General features: G+C 35.0%; 1 protein-coding gene across 1 annotated transcript in view; it reads left to right on the top strand.

The window, feature by feature from the left end:
• The window catches only part of LOC106470070 (guanine nucleotide-binding protein subunit alpha homolog), a 26413-nt gene extending 9260 nt beyond the window's left edge, over positions 1-17153 (top strand). The window contains exon 3 of the mRNA XM_013930595.2: positions 10404-17153. Within this exon, the coding sequence (XP_013786049.1) occupies positions 10404-10979 (576 nt within the window). The 3' untranslated portion in view covers positions 10980-17153. The remainder of the gene's footprint in view (positions 1-10403) is intronic.
• The last annotated feature ends 2471 nt before the right edge of the window (positions 17154-19624 follow it).

Genomic DNA, 19624 nt, shown 5'->3' on the forward strand with positions numbered 1-19624 from the left:
ATTCATGTACTACATCAAGAATTACAATAGTGTTGTTTATTAATATATATTCATGTACTACATCAAGAATTACAATAGTGTTGTTTATTAATATAGTTTCATATACTTTGCATCAAAAATTACAGTAGTGTTATTTATTAATATAGATTTATGTACTTTACATCAAGAATTACAGTAGTGTTGTTTATTAATACAGTTTCATGTACTACATCAAGAATTACAATAGTGTTGTTTATTAATACAGTTTCATCTACTTTACATCAAGAATTACGATAGTGTTATTTATTTACATAGATTCATATACTTTACATCAAGAATTACAATAGTGTTGTTTATTAATACAGTTTCATCTACTTTACATCAAGAATTACAATAGTGTTGTTTATTTACATAGATTCATCTACTTTATATCAAGAATTACAATAGTGTTGTTTATTAATATAGATTTATGTACTTTACATCAAGAATTACAATAGTGTTGTTTATTAATATAGATTTATGTACTTTACATCAAGAATTACAATAGTGTTGTTTATTTACATAGATTCATCTACTTTATATCAAGAATTACAATAGTGTTGTTTATTAATATAGATTCATGTACTTTACATCAAGAATTACAATAGTGTTGTTTATTAATACAGTTTCATTTACTTTACATCAAGAATTACAATAGTGTTGTTTATTAATACAGTTTCATCTACTTTACATCAAGAATTACAATAGTGTTGTTTATTAATACAGTTTCATCTACTTTACATCAAGAATTACAATAGTGTTGTTTATTAATACAGTTTCATCTACTTTACATCAAGAGTTACAGTAGTGTTGTTTCTTTATTAACATAAATTCATCTGCTTTACATCAAGAATTACAATAGTGTTGTTTAACTAAAACAACATTTAAGTTTTAACTGTTGGTTTTTGCACAAAGAGTATTGAAAGAGAGAGAGACTGCTATTCTCCTGAGGTGCAGATAACTACACACTTTTAATGTAGCTAAGTGGTAATGAACCATGCTGTAAGTGTACAAAGCCATCCAGTTTTGTTCGTTTCATATAAACTGTAATGAATTCTGCTCACAAGTTCGTGACAAGTATGGACCTTTTTAATACATTAAACAATATATGAATGTATGGAAACAAAATGTTGTTTTGACTGCTTTGTCACTCACCTCACATAAAAGTGGTAATTTCTAAGGAAATAATAAACATGACAATAGTAATGTTATACTGTATGAAAGTTTACTCTTGTGGGAAGCAGGGTTGATTTATTTGGCATATACCTAGTGTGTAAATGTGTTTCTTTTATAGCATTAAAAGTGTGAAGTACAAATTTGTCACCCACAATGTAAAATTCTGTTGACTGTCGAGGATATGATTTTTATTTAGTTTTTATAAAATCATCTAAGTAACAGTTGATCATATGGTTTTCAAAAAAATTTTTTTTTCTCTTTTAATTTTTAAAGATATTGGTAACTAAAACATATTTTTAAACAGTGTCCAGGGAATGATACCAGTTGGCTGTCACAGACATGTAGGTATTTCACTTACAGTACAGTGTGGTATCTGTGGTGGCACTGATAAGAGTATTTTATCCATGTTTACCCATGATCTTTGATTTTGTTAGCTCTGTGATGTTAATCCTCATTTAGCATACTAGAGGCATTATTCTTGTGTTTTGTTAAGTACTGGAGACTATCCTTATTATCATGTGGTCTCTCAGCTTTGAAATAAAATGAAATTAGAACCCTTCATCACATTTTAGTGGCAGTTTTTTTTTTTTTCAACCAGGAGTCAGCCAGACAGATTAAGAACTATTTACTTAAAACAGGATGAACAAACAGAGTGAAAGGTTACTTATGGGCCTGTTTCCTTTCTTATACCGGTCATCCTCTTCAAGGTCCTTTTCTGTCGAACATCACTTTCTACCTGTGTTAAGGTCATGAAGAGATGAGAGGTCAGCTGCAGGTATTCTGCTACAATGTGATTGTGATGCTTTGTACAGGTTTTAGAGTATGGGACACATTTTCACTCTACCTTCCCTGTGCTCCTTCTTGTGTGGCTCCAAGAGTCTCTCTAAGCCTTGTCTCTTACTTAACCCTCTATCATCTCCACCTGTGTATTTATGCATGCTAAATATCATCTCCACTCGTGCATGTATGTCAGTTAGGGTAATAGAAAAAAATTCTTCCATGGATGATAAAGAGTTAATCTTGGTTTGCTTTATCAATTAGGTTAATTGATAAAGTGGGCAGAATGTTAGATGTTTGACCAGTTAGGTCCACCTTTAACTAGCTGACATAGATGAACTTATGATTAACCAGTCAGAATGTAATAGGTTTTGAGTTAACTGATCACAATAGAAGGTGTGTCTGTTTTAATTTTTTACAATTCTTCACAGTGTAACTTAGTTTTCTTTGTGTTTAGGGTTCGTAAAAACCCAAGCAGTTTGGATAAATGTTTTACAATAGATTTTCACCCTAAAGGCTTAGTGCAGTTCTTCTGTTTACACCAATAGTTAATATCTTATTCCTAATATAAGTTGTTAGAACTGGTTTTCTTTGGTGTGCCAGTTAGTTCTTCCTTCGTACCTCTTTCACCTAGAAGTTCTTTTTTCTTTTCTGCATGTGTTGGTTTTGCAAATAATTTCTTGGTAGGTTGGGGTAGTCAGATCTCAGTCTCTCTCTTTTTGAGTATTCTTGCCAGACATAAACTACTGGTATCATGCATTATTCGGTTGACCTTCACTTCTACCACTGATATAGCTGAGTGGTATTAATTTCACCTAATTTTGTTTTTTAGGTAATTTTTTAACTATTCTTTGTTTCATATGACAGACATCTTTGCCTTTAACAACAAACATATTTTTTGACAAGAAACAATATTTTGGCACAAATTTTTTGCTTTAAGATAATCTGGACATTTCCTACTTGGCGAATGAATCTCTAATGCTGATTACAGATGGCAATGCAGTTGTCAATATGTTGTAATCTCTCACTGATCTTATATAAGTCAAATAGTAATGATGTTTTTCATTTAAAACATATGAAGATCGCAATTAGAAATAATTAAGTAGCCAGTTATGCAGTTTTTCTTTTAAATGATGTTTGAATAGTATTAACATGACAATAATATTCAGTAATGTTTGAGTTAATTTGTTTGGTTTTGTTGTATATTCATTTACTCACAACTAATAACCTAAAATACTTTTGGTGTTTGAATAATGTTACATACTATCGCAATTAATTATCCATTATTATTCAGTGTATTAACACTGAAATTCATGTTTTTGTGAAGAAAACAAATTAAGTAAAGATATTAGTCATCAGAATATTTTGTAGTTCTCTACCATACAAACTAAACAGTAAACTTAACTAAGCTTACCTGATTTTATGACAATTTGATATTATTTGGTGAGCATAATATCTTCATGATTACAAACATTGCAGCTAAACAAAAAACAACAACTTAGATATATATATATATATAATAAAAGTAAAACACTGTAATTTTAAACAAAGAACCAAACATCAACAAGATTCCATTACTAAGCCTTAAGCAATCTCCAGTCTTGTGACTTCTTTGTTTCATACCATATATATTCCTATTTTCGGGTAAGCTACTAGTATATGTGGTGAAATATCCTTCTACAGATATTGTACTTTTGTTACTGTGTTAAACTTGTAATAAAATTTTCTTTGTGACCAATTCAACCCATCTCTAAACTGTACTAAACCTCAGGTTATTTGATGTTTTCTCTTTGAAGAAAATTTCTGTAGTTTTCAAATGAATATAATTTAGTATATAAATACTTGTGATACAATATCTTATATCCCCTCACAGAAAGCTTTCTCCACTGGTACTGCCCTCTATCAGTTCAAATTTTCGATCACCACTAGTCTTACAACCCCCACTTCTTTCTGCATATCAACATGTAAGTGATTATGAAGGAATCCTCCACCAATAGGAGTGCGATGCTACCCTTATCATAACTAGTGCTTTCTCTAATCATGCACTTGTTAATCACTTTTCAGTTGGCAGTGTTACTGTGCAGACGTGTTTGTTTCACTTGCGATTTAGTTATTATACCCAAATGTTTTTACTTTTGTGTATTTTTCTAATTCAGTTATTGTCGTTTTCCATTTTCTTGTAGAGAGTTGAGATTTATTTTCATTATCTACTCTCCATTTTTTATTTTTTGACTTTGTGAGTTATGCCCTCGTAGTATCAGGTGGTCATGACTTCCACTGCTGTTGCTGCTACAGTGGATTTACCAACCATGTCTGCGTGGTCGGTACCGCTGTTATCAGCCACTGACGTGATGGCTATGATCGGTAGGGAATTGTATAATTTCAAGCAATATTCTGAATAACCTGATGAGTGTCATGTCATACCAGTGCCTAGGTGTGTCTGTACAGGTGGATGTGACTTTGGGCAGCTTTTTCCCTCCCTCCTGAATATGGTTACCTGTCACATGTCATTTTGGGGGGTCTTATCCAGGTTTCCTTCTCCATTTGTAGACTTGATTAATCAGTTATGTTGTGTTTTGTCTCCTGTTTTCCTTTAAGATTCTACCCATGCAATCCTAGGGGATTAATCTTTGGGTCATTATTTAGTTTTTCCTCCTTACCCAGATATTGGGGTTCTTGCTAGTCATTTTGGGGGATTGATAACCTTGTCCTCCACATATGTTGGCCTATGATGTTTTTGCTTTTATAGTTCCAACTACCTGTAATTAGATTCATACCATTTGGAATTCTTCTTCCTGCATTGGATTCAGACTCTGATACTTTGGTAAATTTTCCCGTATACTTCTTACGATAATTATTATTATCCTCCCTTCACTTTCTGCTTGAGGCTATTCATCTGTCTCATTAAAAGTTTTCTGTTCTTCATAGTACTGATTTTTTGCTCCCATGGCACACCATTTCTTTATGGCCCTCATTTTATAGACATGGCTGCTCTGCTGATGGGTTCTTCTAGGTCAGAATACTGTTTTATCTAGGGTTCGTTTACCCTCCTCTTCATTGTGTGAATTCACATGGCACTTTTTTTACATCAATAGATGTTTGGGGTTTTTCCCAAACCTTTGGAGTCTGGGGTTGATTCAGCCTGTCTACATAACTCCCCTCCCATGGAATTGTACTTAACTCTTCATTGGGTTTTCACTCCTGGTTTGTGGAGAAGTAGTTCGATGTGTTGGATGCATATCTACATATTCTCATCTCCCCAGCATCAAGACATTTTCTTCATTTTGTTCATCATGGGTGTGTTTTTCAGTTTCTGGCTTTCTCATTCAGACTTGAACCTTTGCTCAACTGCTTCATTTCCGGGTCCTTCATTTACTCCATTACACGGACAACTGACTACTTCTAGCTTCCTCACAGGCTGACTCTGCCCTACATACTCAGTTTCTTCTTTAGAAATATTCCTAGGTAGGCTGGCTTATCAAGGTGGGGAAGTCATTCTTCATACTTACTCAATTTCTGGCTCTTATTTGTGTGTTTCTCACCTCATTTCTCTGTTGGGACCAGCCTTCTCCACTTCAGTTGAGAACTAAGGAATGTCTCATTTGCAGCATCTCATATTCTCCCTTTCCTTCTGCACATAAGGTTCTATCACTTTGGGGACATGGGCTTCTCTTGAAGCCCTCATTCCTTTTGTTCATGCCCACATATGCCATCTTCAGTGGGTTTTCATCACCTTATGGTGCCTTGTTCAGGTTCCATTGGATGCTTCCCTTACCCTCACTTACAGTCCAAGTTTAACTGGTGGTTAGTTGAGACCAATATTTCTGCAGGGGTTTCCTCTTCTTCCCCCTTGTTTGGACTGTCACCTTTTTACAAATGCTTCTCTTTCCATTTGGGGAGCACTTCTCTACACTTGGGAGGTTTTGGGGTCGGGATCTCATTTTGAATCTGTTCTCCATATCAATCTCTTGGAGCTTTTTGCTGTTTTTCAGGCACTATTTACCTTCCTACTGGATGGTGATAAACCACATCAACAATTCTATGGTAGTTTCCTACACCACCAGGCATGGGGGAACCCGGTCGAGAAACCTTTATTTTCAAATTTTGGATATTCTATATTGGGCCCACTGCCATCATATCACCTTGTTGGCATGTCTTATTATAGTTACCCTGAATCTTTTTGTGGATTGGTTACCCCATCCTGATAGGATTCTACTGACAGGATAGTCTTTGGATCCTTTCATTTTTTCAGGAATTGTGTATGCTTTGGGGTGTCTCCATTATGGATACTTTTGTTTCTAATCTTAATACACACCATCCCTGTTTTTAGTCTCCTGTTCCTCATCCATTGGTGTGAGCAGTGGATGCTCTCTAACAGGATTGGACAAGTCGTTACCTCCATACATATCTTCCTATTTGTCCTTTTTCTCGTGTCCTATCAGTAGTTCAGACTACTCTGTGTCGAGTTCTGCTGGTGGCACCATATTGGCTGGCTCTAACATGGTTTTCACTTCTGCAATGGCTTTTGGTGTTGCCTCCCCATCCTCTGCCTTCATTGGTCACTCTTTGGTGTGCATCATCCATCCATACATGCACTCTGTTTTCACATGTGGCTTTTGGTCTTTCATTTGAAGGTCAGGACTTTCCAGGTGTTTAGCTTCCTTGGTCTCCCATCCAGTTCATCCTTCCTCTTTAATGGTTTACCAGCATATGTGGTATACTTCACATTGTTGGTCTATAAACTTAGGTTATCATTCTTCTCTTCCTACCATTCTTCCATTGCCATCCTTTTTCACTTGGCTTTATGAGTGGGACCTATCAGTTTCCTTTGTTGCGGGATATAGGGTTGTTTTATCTTCTGTGTTCCAATCTAAGGTACTGTCTATGTTATTTTGATCATTCTCCCCACCCTGCTTCTCTCCAGGATTGGAACTCAGTGTTGTCTTTCATGCTATTACTCATTCTCTGTTTGAACCTTTGTCACTGTGTTCATTATATTACTTTTCTTTGCCATCCCTGTGCCTTATATTGTTGGCATGTCTTTCTGAAGTATTTGTGATTGGGGTTTACTATGTTTTGTTTCATAGTTCAAGACCAGTCCTTTATGCCCAAGAATTTGATTGCTCAGGAGAGTAATAATGATTTCACTCCTCATTCCCTTCCCTCCATTTCCCATCTTTAGGACCATTTTGATCCTGACCGACTGTTTTGCCCGATCAGGTCCCTTAGATGGTATATGACATGCACTGTGTCCTTCTGTGGTTCCTGAGTCCATTTGTTTCTTCATTGGAATTCTACTTTTTCCTGTGATTTTTCTCCCTTTCCCCTTATGGATTGGATTTGCCACTCACTTCTCCTGGTATATTCTTCCCTTTCTCTGAATGTTTGTCATCTTTTTCATGTTTTTTTTACAATCAGGTCAAGTCCGTCACCTTACCTAGTTCCTAGCTACCCTTTTCTGTCTTCCCTGGGTGTACATCATCACGGTGGATATGTTTATTTTTATTTACAAGATCCTTTTGCTACATATATTTTGGATCCTACTCTGTAGCAAGTGGTGCCTTCAATTCTGTACTGTACATTCTGTGATCATACCAGATGTCTATCACATTGAGGCTCTTCCTACTGTTGACCTGATGTACAATTCCAGATGCCACCAGGTGTTGAATGATTGACTCTGTCCAATCATCATCTTTGCATCAATATCACAAATATTACAGGAAACATAATAAACCATCACAGGATCATGATACGCACATCGTAGAGATAAGATGTTCCATAGAACCACTTGTAGTTATACCTCTATTACTTCATAAATATGTGCATCCCAGACCGTACACTCATGGACTTACAGGAGTAAAGCAGACGGGGATCTCTGATGCTCCATGGCATTTAGAGCTGATGTATAATTCCGGATGCTACCAGGTGTTGGTTGATCGACTCTGTCAACATAGTAGCTCTGCTTTTTCAAGTATGATATTTTGGTCACCCATTGCACTGTCTCCAGTGCTTTGGTCCTCCAGACCCTCCTATACATTTTTCACCCCCCTTTCTTCTAGTGGAGTATTGGAATCCTTGCTGCTTCCGAGATTCTAGCTGCTGGGGTGGTGGACCTTGGAGACCAGTCCTCTTGAGTGAAGCACAATACCACTCAGTTGAGAGTAGGGCAGTAGCATTCTGCTTATGTCAGTGGTGTGACACCCTTCCTACCACAGAAGTTTGCCCTCTCAGGCTGAGATATTCCTCATTCCTACTATCCTCAGGATGTCAGTTCCTGGTTGAGTCAGGTGTTGGTTCAAGACGGCCCAGCCACATAAGTTCTCATGTGTTTGGCTGATTCCCTCCTCCTACTGTGGACTGGATGATAAATTCTCAATTCCACCAGTTTTTGGACTGGAGATGTTACCCCAAATTGATATCCCTCTTCATCTTCCTACCGTCCACTGGATGTAACCAACAGACAGAATGAATAACAATAATTCATATTATTTATTGGACAAATGTGTACTAAGCCAAAATATTTTCTGGTGAGCTTAAATTTAAACTCAAACAGCTATAAAAATAAAACAACATCAATATATTTTGTAAAATAAAACTTTTGACAGTTATAACTTAATCTTTCGAAGTTTGAAAACCAGTAGGGAATGAATGAGAATAAAAATAGGATGTTATAATCATATAATGTAGTATTAGTATGTTAATAAGTAACAACAGTGCAACTACTCCATGCTGGTTATAGTGATACCAATTAGTTTTTGAAAAGTTTATTGTGCTACACTGTAACGTTATAATCATATAATGTAGTATTAGTATGTTAATAAGTAACAACAGTGCAACTACTCCATGCTGGTTATAGTGATACCAATTAGTTTTTGAAAAGTTTATTGTGCTACACTGTAACGTTATAATCATATAATGTAGTATTAGTATGTTAATAAGTAACAACAGTGCAACTACTCCATGCTGGTTATAGTGATGCCAATTAGTTTTTGAAAAGTTTATTGTGCTACACTGTAACCAAATTTTCAAGTGTTTCACAAATATAATATATTCTATAACTGATTAGTTCAGACAGGTTATAATCCAGTGATTTCAAAGCTTATATCTTTTATTTTCAGTAGTTTGATTGATATCAAAATAAAATCAGTTAAAAAGAAATATCAATTTTTGTAATTAAGTTATATTTAATCATATTTATAAAAAGATTATAGCATTAGTTCATAAACAGTATGTCTCTTTTTTCAAACTTCTTAAATGTTGGTACTTAAACAATCCTGCCACTTGCATTTTTACTTATTTTGGACATCAACAATATGAAAATATCCTAAATTCTAACTTCTAAACAATAAAAAATCTATTGTGTAACAAGTCATTCTTATAATAGCTTCATATACCCTAAACAATACTAACTTTGCATTGTTACAGTGTCTGAAAAAATACAAGGCCTGAAAATTTACCACAGCAACACTTCAAATACCTGTAGAATGATAGGTTTATTTTATGTGAGTGTAAAACACTTAAATACACCAGTTCGATTTTCAATACCTCACTACTATAAAGGCTTGGTTTGGTCTGATATTTCATTGGTGGTAGTGTCCAGGGTCACTGATGAGGAGTGGAATTCTCTGAAACTAGTCTGGCTCACAGACACACACCCCAATGAAAGAACGGACCATTCCAAGATTTTACTTGTTGTTAAACAAATGTTTAAACAACTTTATTCACTCAACACTTATTAGACTTTAAGTTGAACTAGCTTAGAATAATCAGTTATTGATTGAGGCCTCGATTGGATTGCTGTAGACTCCAGCTGTGTTGATTTAAAAACAAATTTTTTTAAACTTTTCAAAAATGAATAGCCCAGACAAATAAAAACACAGATGACTAATTTTTCTTTCTGTTATTATATGGTAGTGTAAGGAGGTCTATCCCCCTCTCTCCTAGATATGTGTGTCTGCTTATACAGTATTAAAGAATACAGAATGTAGGGGGCAGGTATAAATATAATTTAACAGGTTTTGTAAGTATTCATGTACTTGTCTTTATAAATTTTGACAGCTATTTTTGAGGCATACCATGTTTCCATCTTGTTGTATTACATATTTTGATGTAATTAAATATATATATATATATATATATATCATAAAATGGTGTGATAAGTGTACCTGTTTCATTAATTAAGATGGGGAAAAATTCTTCAAGCAACTTTAACAACATTTAGCAAATTAACAAATTCAAATATGCAGTGTGCAATAAGATGTACTTACTACATGCTTGACAGAAGCTATCTTGTATTTTGTTAAACATGATTTTTACATGTATAATATTTTTAAAAACAGAATTTTTTATATTATCTGTAATAAATTATTTGTTTTTGTACAGCTGAGAGAAATTAAGGTAAAATTTAATAGTGGATATTTTTCTCATTTTAGGACTATAATCCTTCACATCAGGATATCCTTCATGCTCGGAAGGCCACTAAATCCATCAATGAGTTTGTGATCTACATCAACACAGTTCCTTTTCGATTCGTGGATGTTGGAGGACAGAGATCTCAGAGACAAAAATGGTTCAAGTGTTTTGAAAGTGTGACCTCCATTCTTTTTCTTGTGTCTTCCAATGAATTTGATCAGGTGCTATTGGAGGACAGGTATACTAACCGTCTTGTAGAGTCACAGGACATCTTTGACACTATCGTAAATAACAGGTGTTTTGTAAATGTGTCTTTTATTCTCTTCCTCAACAAAACCGACCTCCTGCAAGAAAAACTCGAGAAGCGAGAATCAAATATTGCCCATTACTTTCCGAGGTTTATGGGAGATCCCCATAGATTAGAAGACATTCAAATATTTTTACTTAAAATGTTTGAAGGTGTCATAAGAGACAAAAGGAGGCAGATTTACCATCACTTCACCACTGCCGTCGATACAGAAAATATCAAAGTCGTCTTCAATGCTGTACGAAACACGATTCTTCAAAAAAATATTAATCAATTAATGCTACAGTAGTTTGGCTTCAGCGTTAAGCTTAGATATTGTTCAAAGTAAAGACAGAGCTCAAGAAATTCCATGAGTCAGATTTATTTAAAAACATTATTTTTATATTAGTTCTTCAAAAGTTACCAAAAAAGTTTCATATTACCTAAAGATGTTCTCACTTGATTAACATATCTAAGGGCTTCTTCACAATGTGTGAGTGTGTGTGTTGTAATTTCAAATCCATGTAATGTTGAAAAATATAAGGAGGTGGAAAAGGCGAACTTCTTAAACAGTTTATGCTCTCTTAACGTATATATATATATATATATATTTTGTAACTGTGATTTTGAGAAGGTGATTAATTCTACCATGAATAATCTAGAACCTGTTGTAAAATCAAAATGTGATAAAAGAAGTGTGTTATTTTGTGGAATCTTTTATGTATTTTCCATTTGCTATCCAGTTTTCTCCTCTTCGAGAATGCAAAGAAATAACTTGGATTGTTATTAGGGAAAAGAATTGTTTAGTCAACGTTTGTACCAAACATTTCACAGTGGTTTGTATGTAGTTCAGCTAAAACCTTGACCTCTCGTTGATCTTCTTACAGCAATTTTAATTCCTCCTTTGTATATTGAGATTTTATCTTGCTGTTGCTGCATTTGTTTGTTTGCAAAAAAACAGCTTATCTGTAATGTAACAGAGTTAAGGTAAAACAGCTTATCTGTAATGTAACAGAGTTAAGGTAACTTTTCTAATGTGTATAATGTTCCAGTAGAATGTTATCATAATTTATAATTGCCTTGGTTAGTACTGCTGCTTTAGCCTTGTTCTCTACTGGAGATTTAACCATTTCCTGTTGATTATATTATTTCATGGATATGTTTAATGTATATGTGACGATGAGTGTTTTCATATTATTCTGTATTGTTGCTTATTATGGTTGTATATGGCAATGGTCACCTATGTTCATGTATGCAGATTTTCAAAGGTACACATGGTAATTATATATGTTAATTATACTGTAAATTATGCGTATGTTAATGTTTGTCTTCGTGATAACATTTATTTTTTTTCCCAACAACATTGAACAAGCATTTTTATTGTGTTAGTTTGTGAAGATTACTCAACCCCACTAGGTCATAATATCCTCACAAATCACTTTTGTAAAGCATCATAATTTAGTGGTTTAATATGTAAAGAATAATTAGTATCTAATAAAGAGTTAAGAAAGGGAAACTAATTGGAGGTTTACCAACTTGTTGTTGTTGTTGTTACCAGTTCAAAGAATATGTTTGGGTTTTGAATTAGATGTCCAGTGTGTGAAACTAGGTTCAGTATCAAAGTCACAGGTACAGAGCTAGTGAGCTAACATTTATTCCAAAATAGCAGCTTGCACGTTGTTGTTTTTCTTATCTGGAAGACATTTTTTGTTAATGCTCCAGATGTAGAATAATGTAATCATCTTGGATGTTAGCAAGGTATATTCAACCCACTTCCCAACCTTATAAACTTGGATACTAACAAGATTATGGTAGATGTTTACTTGTTAATTATGTTATTCAAGGTAATAACTTATTTTGATGACAGGTTGACTTATCTTTTTGCTAAGCTGCACATTTTTACTTTGAACATTATTTCGATGTTGATTGAGTTATCCAACTGTTGTTTGTTACTGAATCCTATTTGTGTTGATTGTGCTAACTAACTGTGGATTGTTTCGATGTTGATTGAGTTATCCAACTGTTGTTTGTTATTGAATCCTATTTGTGTTGGTTGCCCTAACTAACTGTGGATTGTTTCACTGATCACAGAATTTTCCAACTGTTCTTTGCTATTGAATTGTACTTGTGTTAATTGTGCTAACTAACTGTGGATTATTTCACTGTTGAATGAGTTATCCAGTTGTTGTTTGTTATTGAATCCTATTTCTGTTAATTGTGCTAACTAACTGTGGATTGTTTCACTGTTGAATGAGTTATCCAATTGTTGTTTGTTATTGAATCCTGTTTGTGTTAATTGTGGATTGTTTCACTGTTGACTGAGTTATCTAACTGTTGTTTGTTATTGAATCCTATTTCTGTTAATTGTGCTAACTGTGGATTGTATCACTGTTGACTAAGTTGTCTAACTGTTGTTTGTTATTTAATTCTATTTGTGTCAATTGTGATAACTAATTGTGGATTGTTTCACTGTTGACTGAGTTATCCAACTGTTGTTTGTGACTGGATCCTACTTGGGTTAGTTTTGCTAACAAACTGTGGGTTGTTTCACTGAAACTTAATGCATGCTGTGTTAATAAAATGGATTGCATTTAAAACTTGTTGATTAAGAATTGTATTTATAAGTTATGTATTGTTATACTGATTGAGTGCTGTGTTAGCATTGTATGGATTTTAACATTGAACATTTAGTTTTACTTGTATTAACAAATAGTGGATTGGTTTTGGTGAACATTCATTGAATATTGTGTTAGAAGATTGTGGGTTGTTGTACTGACTCCTGATTTAACTATTAAGTGTGTTAACAAAAAGTTGATTTTTAAAAAACTTTGGACTGTTACATTGGGTATTAGTCAAGTGTTACTAATTTGATAATACACTGGATTGTTACACTAAATATTCATTTGTTGTTTGTGTTAACAGACTGGATTGTTATACTGAACATTGGTAAAGTGTTAGATTGTTTTAAACTGTTAATTGTTACATTTAACATTGGTCATGTTTTTAGATTGTGTTAACATTAGACCAGTGCTGTGGATTATCACATTGATCATTAGACCAGTGTTATATTGTGTGAAGAAACTAGATTGCTGCATTGTTGTTGTTTAAATGATGGTTGACAATGTAGAACTCTGAGTACGAGGTGAAAATTATTATCGAGTTTTGATAAGTTGATACAAACTTGCTCATATTTGATTTGGTTAATTAATTAGTTATATATATATTAGCTCTCTTCACATTTCACTGTGAGTTCAGGAAGTTGTTAACACTCTGGTTTCTTAATTTTAACTACTTATGTTGGGACCATTGGATGCACACAGTAGTGACAGTGCATGGTTATATCTTAGTACACAATGCACTAGCACCTACACAGAACTGATGTTTCTTGTAAGCCTTTTGTCTTGGTGATACTTGAACTTCAAGTATTGCAGTGAATACTAGTCATGTAAAGAGGCTGTTCTCTCAAACTTTGTCAGTTTGCAACACTCAACAAAGTGTGCATGAGCCACCAGGTGTTTGTATCTTATTTTTTGTATAAATTATTTAGATGTGACAGTACACCATTGCTTGCAGAAAAATAGTTCATTCTTATTTGGTAGAAATATGTTGGCCTTATCAGTAAACACAAGTTAGAGGATATTCTGGACTGAGCACTAGACATAGAGAATGTACTAGACTGATCACTAGACACATAGGATATACTAGACTGATCACTAGACACACAGAATGTACTAGACTGATCACTAGACACACAGAATGTACTAGACTGATCACTAGACACACATAGGATATACTAGACTGATCACTAGACACACAGAATGTACTAGACTGATCACTAGACACACAGAATGTACTAGACTGATCACTAGACGCACACAGAATATACTAGACTGATCACTAGACACACATAGGATATACTAGACTGATCACTAGACACACAGAATATACTAGACTGATCACTAGACACACAGAATATACTAGACTGATCACTAGACACACAGAATGTACTAGACTGATCACTAGACACACAGAATGTACTAGACTGATCACTAGACGCACACAGAATATACTAGACTGAGCACTAGACACACAGAATATACTAGACTGAGCACTAGACACACAGAATATACTAGACTGACACTAGACACACAGAATATACTAGACTGATCACTAGACACACAGAATATACTAGACAGATCACTAGACACACAAAGGATATAGTAGACTGATCACTAGACATACAGAGGATATACTAGACTGATCACTAAACACACAAAGGATATACTAGACTGATCACTAGACACACAAAGGATATACCAAACTGATCACTAGACATACAGAGGATATACCAAACTGATCACTAGACATACAGATGATATTCCAAACTGACCACTAGACATACAGATGATATACCAAACTGATCACTAGACATACAGAGGATATACCAAACTGATCACTAGACATACAGATGATATTCCAAACTGACCACTAGACATACAGAGGATATACCAAACTGACCACTAGACATACAGAGGATGTAGTAGACTGATCACGAGACATACAGAGGATATACCAAACTGATCACTAGACATACAGATGATATACCAAACTGATCACTAGACATACAGATGATATACCAAACTGACCACTAGACATACAGAGGATATACCAAACTGACCACTAGACATACAGAGGATATACCAAACTGACCACTAGACATACAGAGGATATAGTAGACTGATCACTAGACATACAGATGATATACCAAACTGACCACTAGACATACAGAGGATATAGTAGACTGATCACTAGACATACAGATGATATACCAAACTGATCACTAGACATACAGAGGATATACCAAACTGATCACTAGACATACAGATGATATTCCAAACTGACTACTAGACATACAGAGGGTATACCAAACTGACCACTAGACACAACTTATTAATAGCCATCTTGTAATATTTAGATGAAGGTTTTGAGTCAGTTGTTTTTTCTGAAATGCCAATGTCTAGAATTGTGAAGTTGTTGAGCTGCTTGGTGTCTAGCAGAGAAGTTATTTAAAAAAATCTATTAATGTAAATTAGTAAACTTATTCATGATATCAATTTAGCTATACGTGTTACCTATTTTCCGTATTAGAGATGTCATATATAAGACAACATTGAAACAAGCAGCCAAAGAAATATATTTACTTGTTACTTGTGATATTGAGCTAAATGTTTGTGTGTTTATATTCTTACCATTGAATATTTCAAAAGTTTTATATCACAGACACTGCCAGTAAATCCATAAAGCTTTAATATATTTACCAGACGGCAGACATACCTTGGAAATTAGTTTTCAGGAGTTTTGTGGATGAAACTAATCATGGATAGTTTAGGAATGACCTTTTATTACAAATTATATTATATGAGTGACACTTATACCTTCCTTACAGAGCAGTATTTGAATATATTTTAATGCTAGGTAGGTAAAGAAAATTTTGTTTAAAAATATCAGAATTTTTATATTCTCTCACACTTTAACATTTTGTGAGAAATGTCGAAGAATAGTTTCTTTTCAGTCTCTTTGTAGAAAACCTGTGACCTATGGTCAAACTACTTTATTATGGGTATTTTGGACTCCTTAAGTATTTGTTAAGCTATCATTTATCCGTCAGCCCATTATTATAATCCATTCAGTGTGCATTTACTACCTTATCAGCTTGTTTTTGTGTCGTAATAGTATTTTGGTTTGTTTATTGTGCTGAAAAAATGGCCGTTTTATGAACGTATAAAACAACAGCTGAAATTCCTAGCCAGTTGTTTCCGACTTATGGTGATCTCGAGTCTTTCACGAACAGGACACGTAGTATGCACGTGCATGGAAAAGAAGGTAAGACCTTGTACCTTTTAAGTGCTTGATAATGCCGTTGGTGAGGAGCTATGACAGAGCTACCGGCTCAATAAACATAAGGGATACTCCAGCAGTTTGGAGTGTTCTGTTTTGTTTATAAAATCCATGTTTGAGAAGTTTGTCTTCGTCATACTTATTAAATAGAAAGAGGGCCCAACTCTGACCTCTGTATTAAAGAGAGAGAAGCTCCAGCCATGACCTCAGCTAGAAAATAAACTCTAAACGTGTGAACCAAAGAGTTGGTATCGTTTTATAAATGATAACCTCTTGATAACTGCCAAAGTATGAGCACCTCACTAAAAGTACTGTACGACGGAAAGATGATAAGTGTCAGTAGTTGGCATCATTTCCTTCTATAACATCATCTCTGCCTCAATATTCTTCAACCGTACTCAGGTTACCGAATAAACACATATATGTATTCTTAGTGTGGAAATTAGTATTTGTTTTTGAACTTGTATCCAAGGATGTTACTACACACTTTCAGATATAGTTGGATGCAGTAATAATGCTTTTTTTTTTAAAGTTACGCTTGTTGTATGAATTTAGCAACAGTATTAAAATATGTTTATAGCAGTTACTTCCAGTCTATGACTGATTATTTTTTTCTCTCTGTAAACAGGAAATAGAAGATACTCCGGTTTAATTCTGTGTACAAGTGTGTGTGTATATAATCTGTAATGCAAGTCGAGGGTTTATCATACGTTGCAGTAGTCCTATCGTAACCGTTACCTCTATGTATACTTTTGAACCAAAGATGTAATGAACTGAATTTCACAAGTCTAGCGACTAATAAGTTTTAAATGACTAAGACAATAACAAAAACTGTTTGTTTGTTTGTTATGGATTTAGCGCAAAGCTACACGAGGGCTATCTGCGCTAGCCGTTCTTAATTTAGCAGTGTAAGACTAGAGGGAAGGCAGTTAGTCATCACCACCCAACGCCAACTCTTGGGCTAATCTTTTACCAACGAATAGTGGAATTGACTGTAACTTTACAACGCCCCCACGGCTGAAAGGGCGAGCATGTTTGGTATGAAGGGGATTCGAACCCGCAGATTGCGAGTCGAGCGCCCTAACCACCTGGTCGTGCCGGGCAACAAAAACTGGGGGATGGGAATCTGTCGGACCTCGGGACCGGTCCTTTTCGAAATTCCAAGTGGAGTATATTTTGGATGTCTGTATTCCATGGCATCTCGGTTTAGTAGCACGCGAAGATGTAACATCATGTAATTAATATTCAAGACCGTCGGTACGTGGTGGAACCCCATCATGACAGAACTGGGGGAAACAAAAGTAATTGGACGTTTCACAAATATTTCATTCATTGCGATCACGGTTTCGCCACTAAAGAAATCTTCAGTTACAGGTACCCGATGAAGCCTTTACTGGCGAAACCGTGGTCGTAATGAACGAAATATTTGTGAAACGCCATTGTGTTTCTCCCAACGTTACATTATCTTAATTTAAAGGAAACTTAATATTCCATATACTATAAAGTTAAGTCCTAGCAAAGGTGGTTACTTGCGCTTCTCTATAGAAAAGATCCAATGATTGACATGGTGGACAAATGACAAAAGAACTTTTAATAACATACAATAACCATAACAAAACTGGTTTAAAAAGCAGACAAGTTAGTGTGGCAGTAATTAAAATATGATTTTTGGTCCGGCATGGCCAAATGGTTAGGACGCTTGACTCTGAGGGTCGCAGGTTCGAATCCCCATCATACCAAACATGCTTGCCCTTTCAGCCGTAGGGGCGTTATAATGTGACGGTCAATCCCACTATTCGTTGGTAAAAGAGTAGCCCAAGAGTTGGCGATGGGTGGTGATGACTAGCTGCCTTCCCTCTAGTCTGTCACTTCTAAGATAAGGATGGCTAGCGCAGATAGCCCTCGTGCAGCTTTGCGCGAAATTCAAAACAAACCAAACTAATGATTTTTAAATACACACACACACACAAATGATACATCGATCATTTTACACACACACACTAGAAAACATGTAACGTAAATAGTTGGATAAATAAATACCCATCTTTAGCGAGTGTGTAACACCCGTGGTGTATTAAGAGTTAGAAATCTTCTACCCGAGGACAGTCACTAAAATATATAAAACAGTGTTTTGGGCAAGTTTCTCTTTGTATTTTGCTGAATTGAGGAAACCGGTTTTTAAAAGTGTCCAAGATGCCGATGTATATCACTATAACACCAATTTTTAGAGACACCATTTGGAAGACTTGGGGACGTCCTCTGGTGACGAGAGTTTAAGATAGGATATGTTGACGTTTGGTGGTCTCAGTGGTTCTGAAATCAGACCCGAATATTTTCATCAATATTTTTTATAAGTTCGAACTTTGACTGTATTGAACGTTACAGAGAGAAACCCAAAGATACTCCCATCACTGATTAAAAACTTGTTAATCCCAAATGAAACGATTCTTGAAATTCTGAGAATATATTTTGTTTTATTGTGTGACAAGACTGCTAAAAAAACATTAATGTAACGTAAAAAATACGTGTTATATATTTAAGGAGAGCTTGAGTCAAACATTTGGAAAATGTCAAACAAAGTTGTATAATTAATACCATTAGAAGATGAGTGCCAGGAGAAAGACTTGTTGGTTGTCTGTTTACTTGTTTGTCGAATTTCGAGCAAAGCTACTCGATGGCTAGCCGTCCCCAATTTAGCGGTGATAGACTAGAGAGAAGACAGCTAGTCAACACCACCATTGCCAAATCTTGGGCTACTCTTTACCAGCGAATAGTTGGATTGGCTGTCACAATATAACGGCTGAAAGGGCGTGCATTGGATTTGAAACTGTAGGTTGTGAGTCGAGCGCCCTAAACACCAGGCTCCGGTTGGCCGTCACGATCAATTTTGTAGCTGTGTTTTGGGCAGATCTGAGATATGGGAAATCAAAGCGACAAAGACCGTGATTGTTGTCGCTGAAATGATGGAAAACAAAATGGTCTGATGTAGGAAAGATGTTTTTGTTGCCATTAATTTGAAGGGAAACAAGGAGCTCTTAAGAACCCCAATAGTGGGTA

The sequence above is a fragment of the Limulus polyphemus genome, unplaced genomic scaffold (genome assembly GCF_000517525.1).
Source record: "Limulus polyphemus unplaced genomic scaffold, Limulus_polyphemus-2.1.2 Scaffold3804, whole genome shotgun sequence".
In the NCBI taxonomy this organism is placed as follows: Eukaryota; Metazoa; Arthropoda; class Merostomata; order Xiphosura; family Limulidae; genus Limulus; species Limulus polyphemus.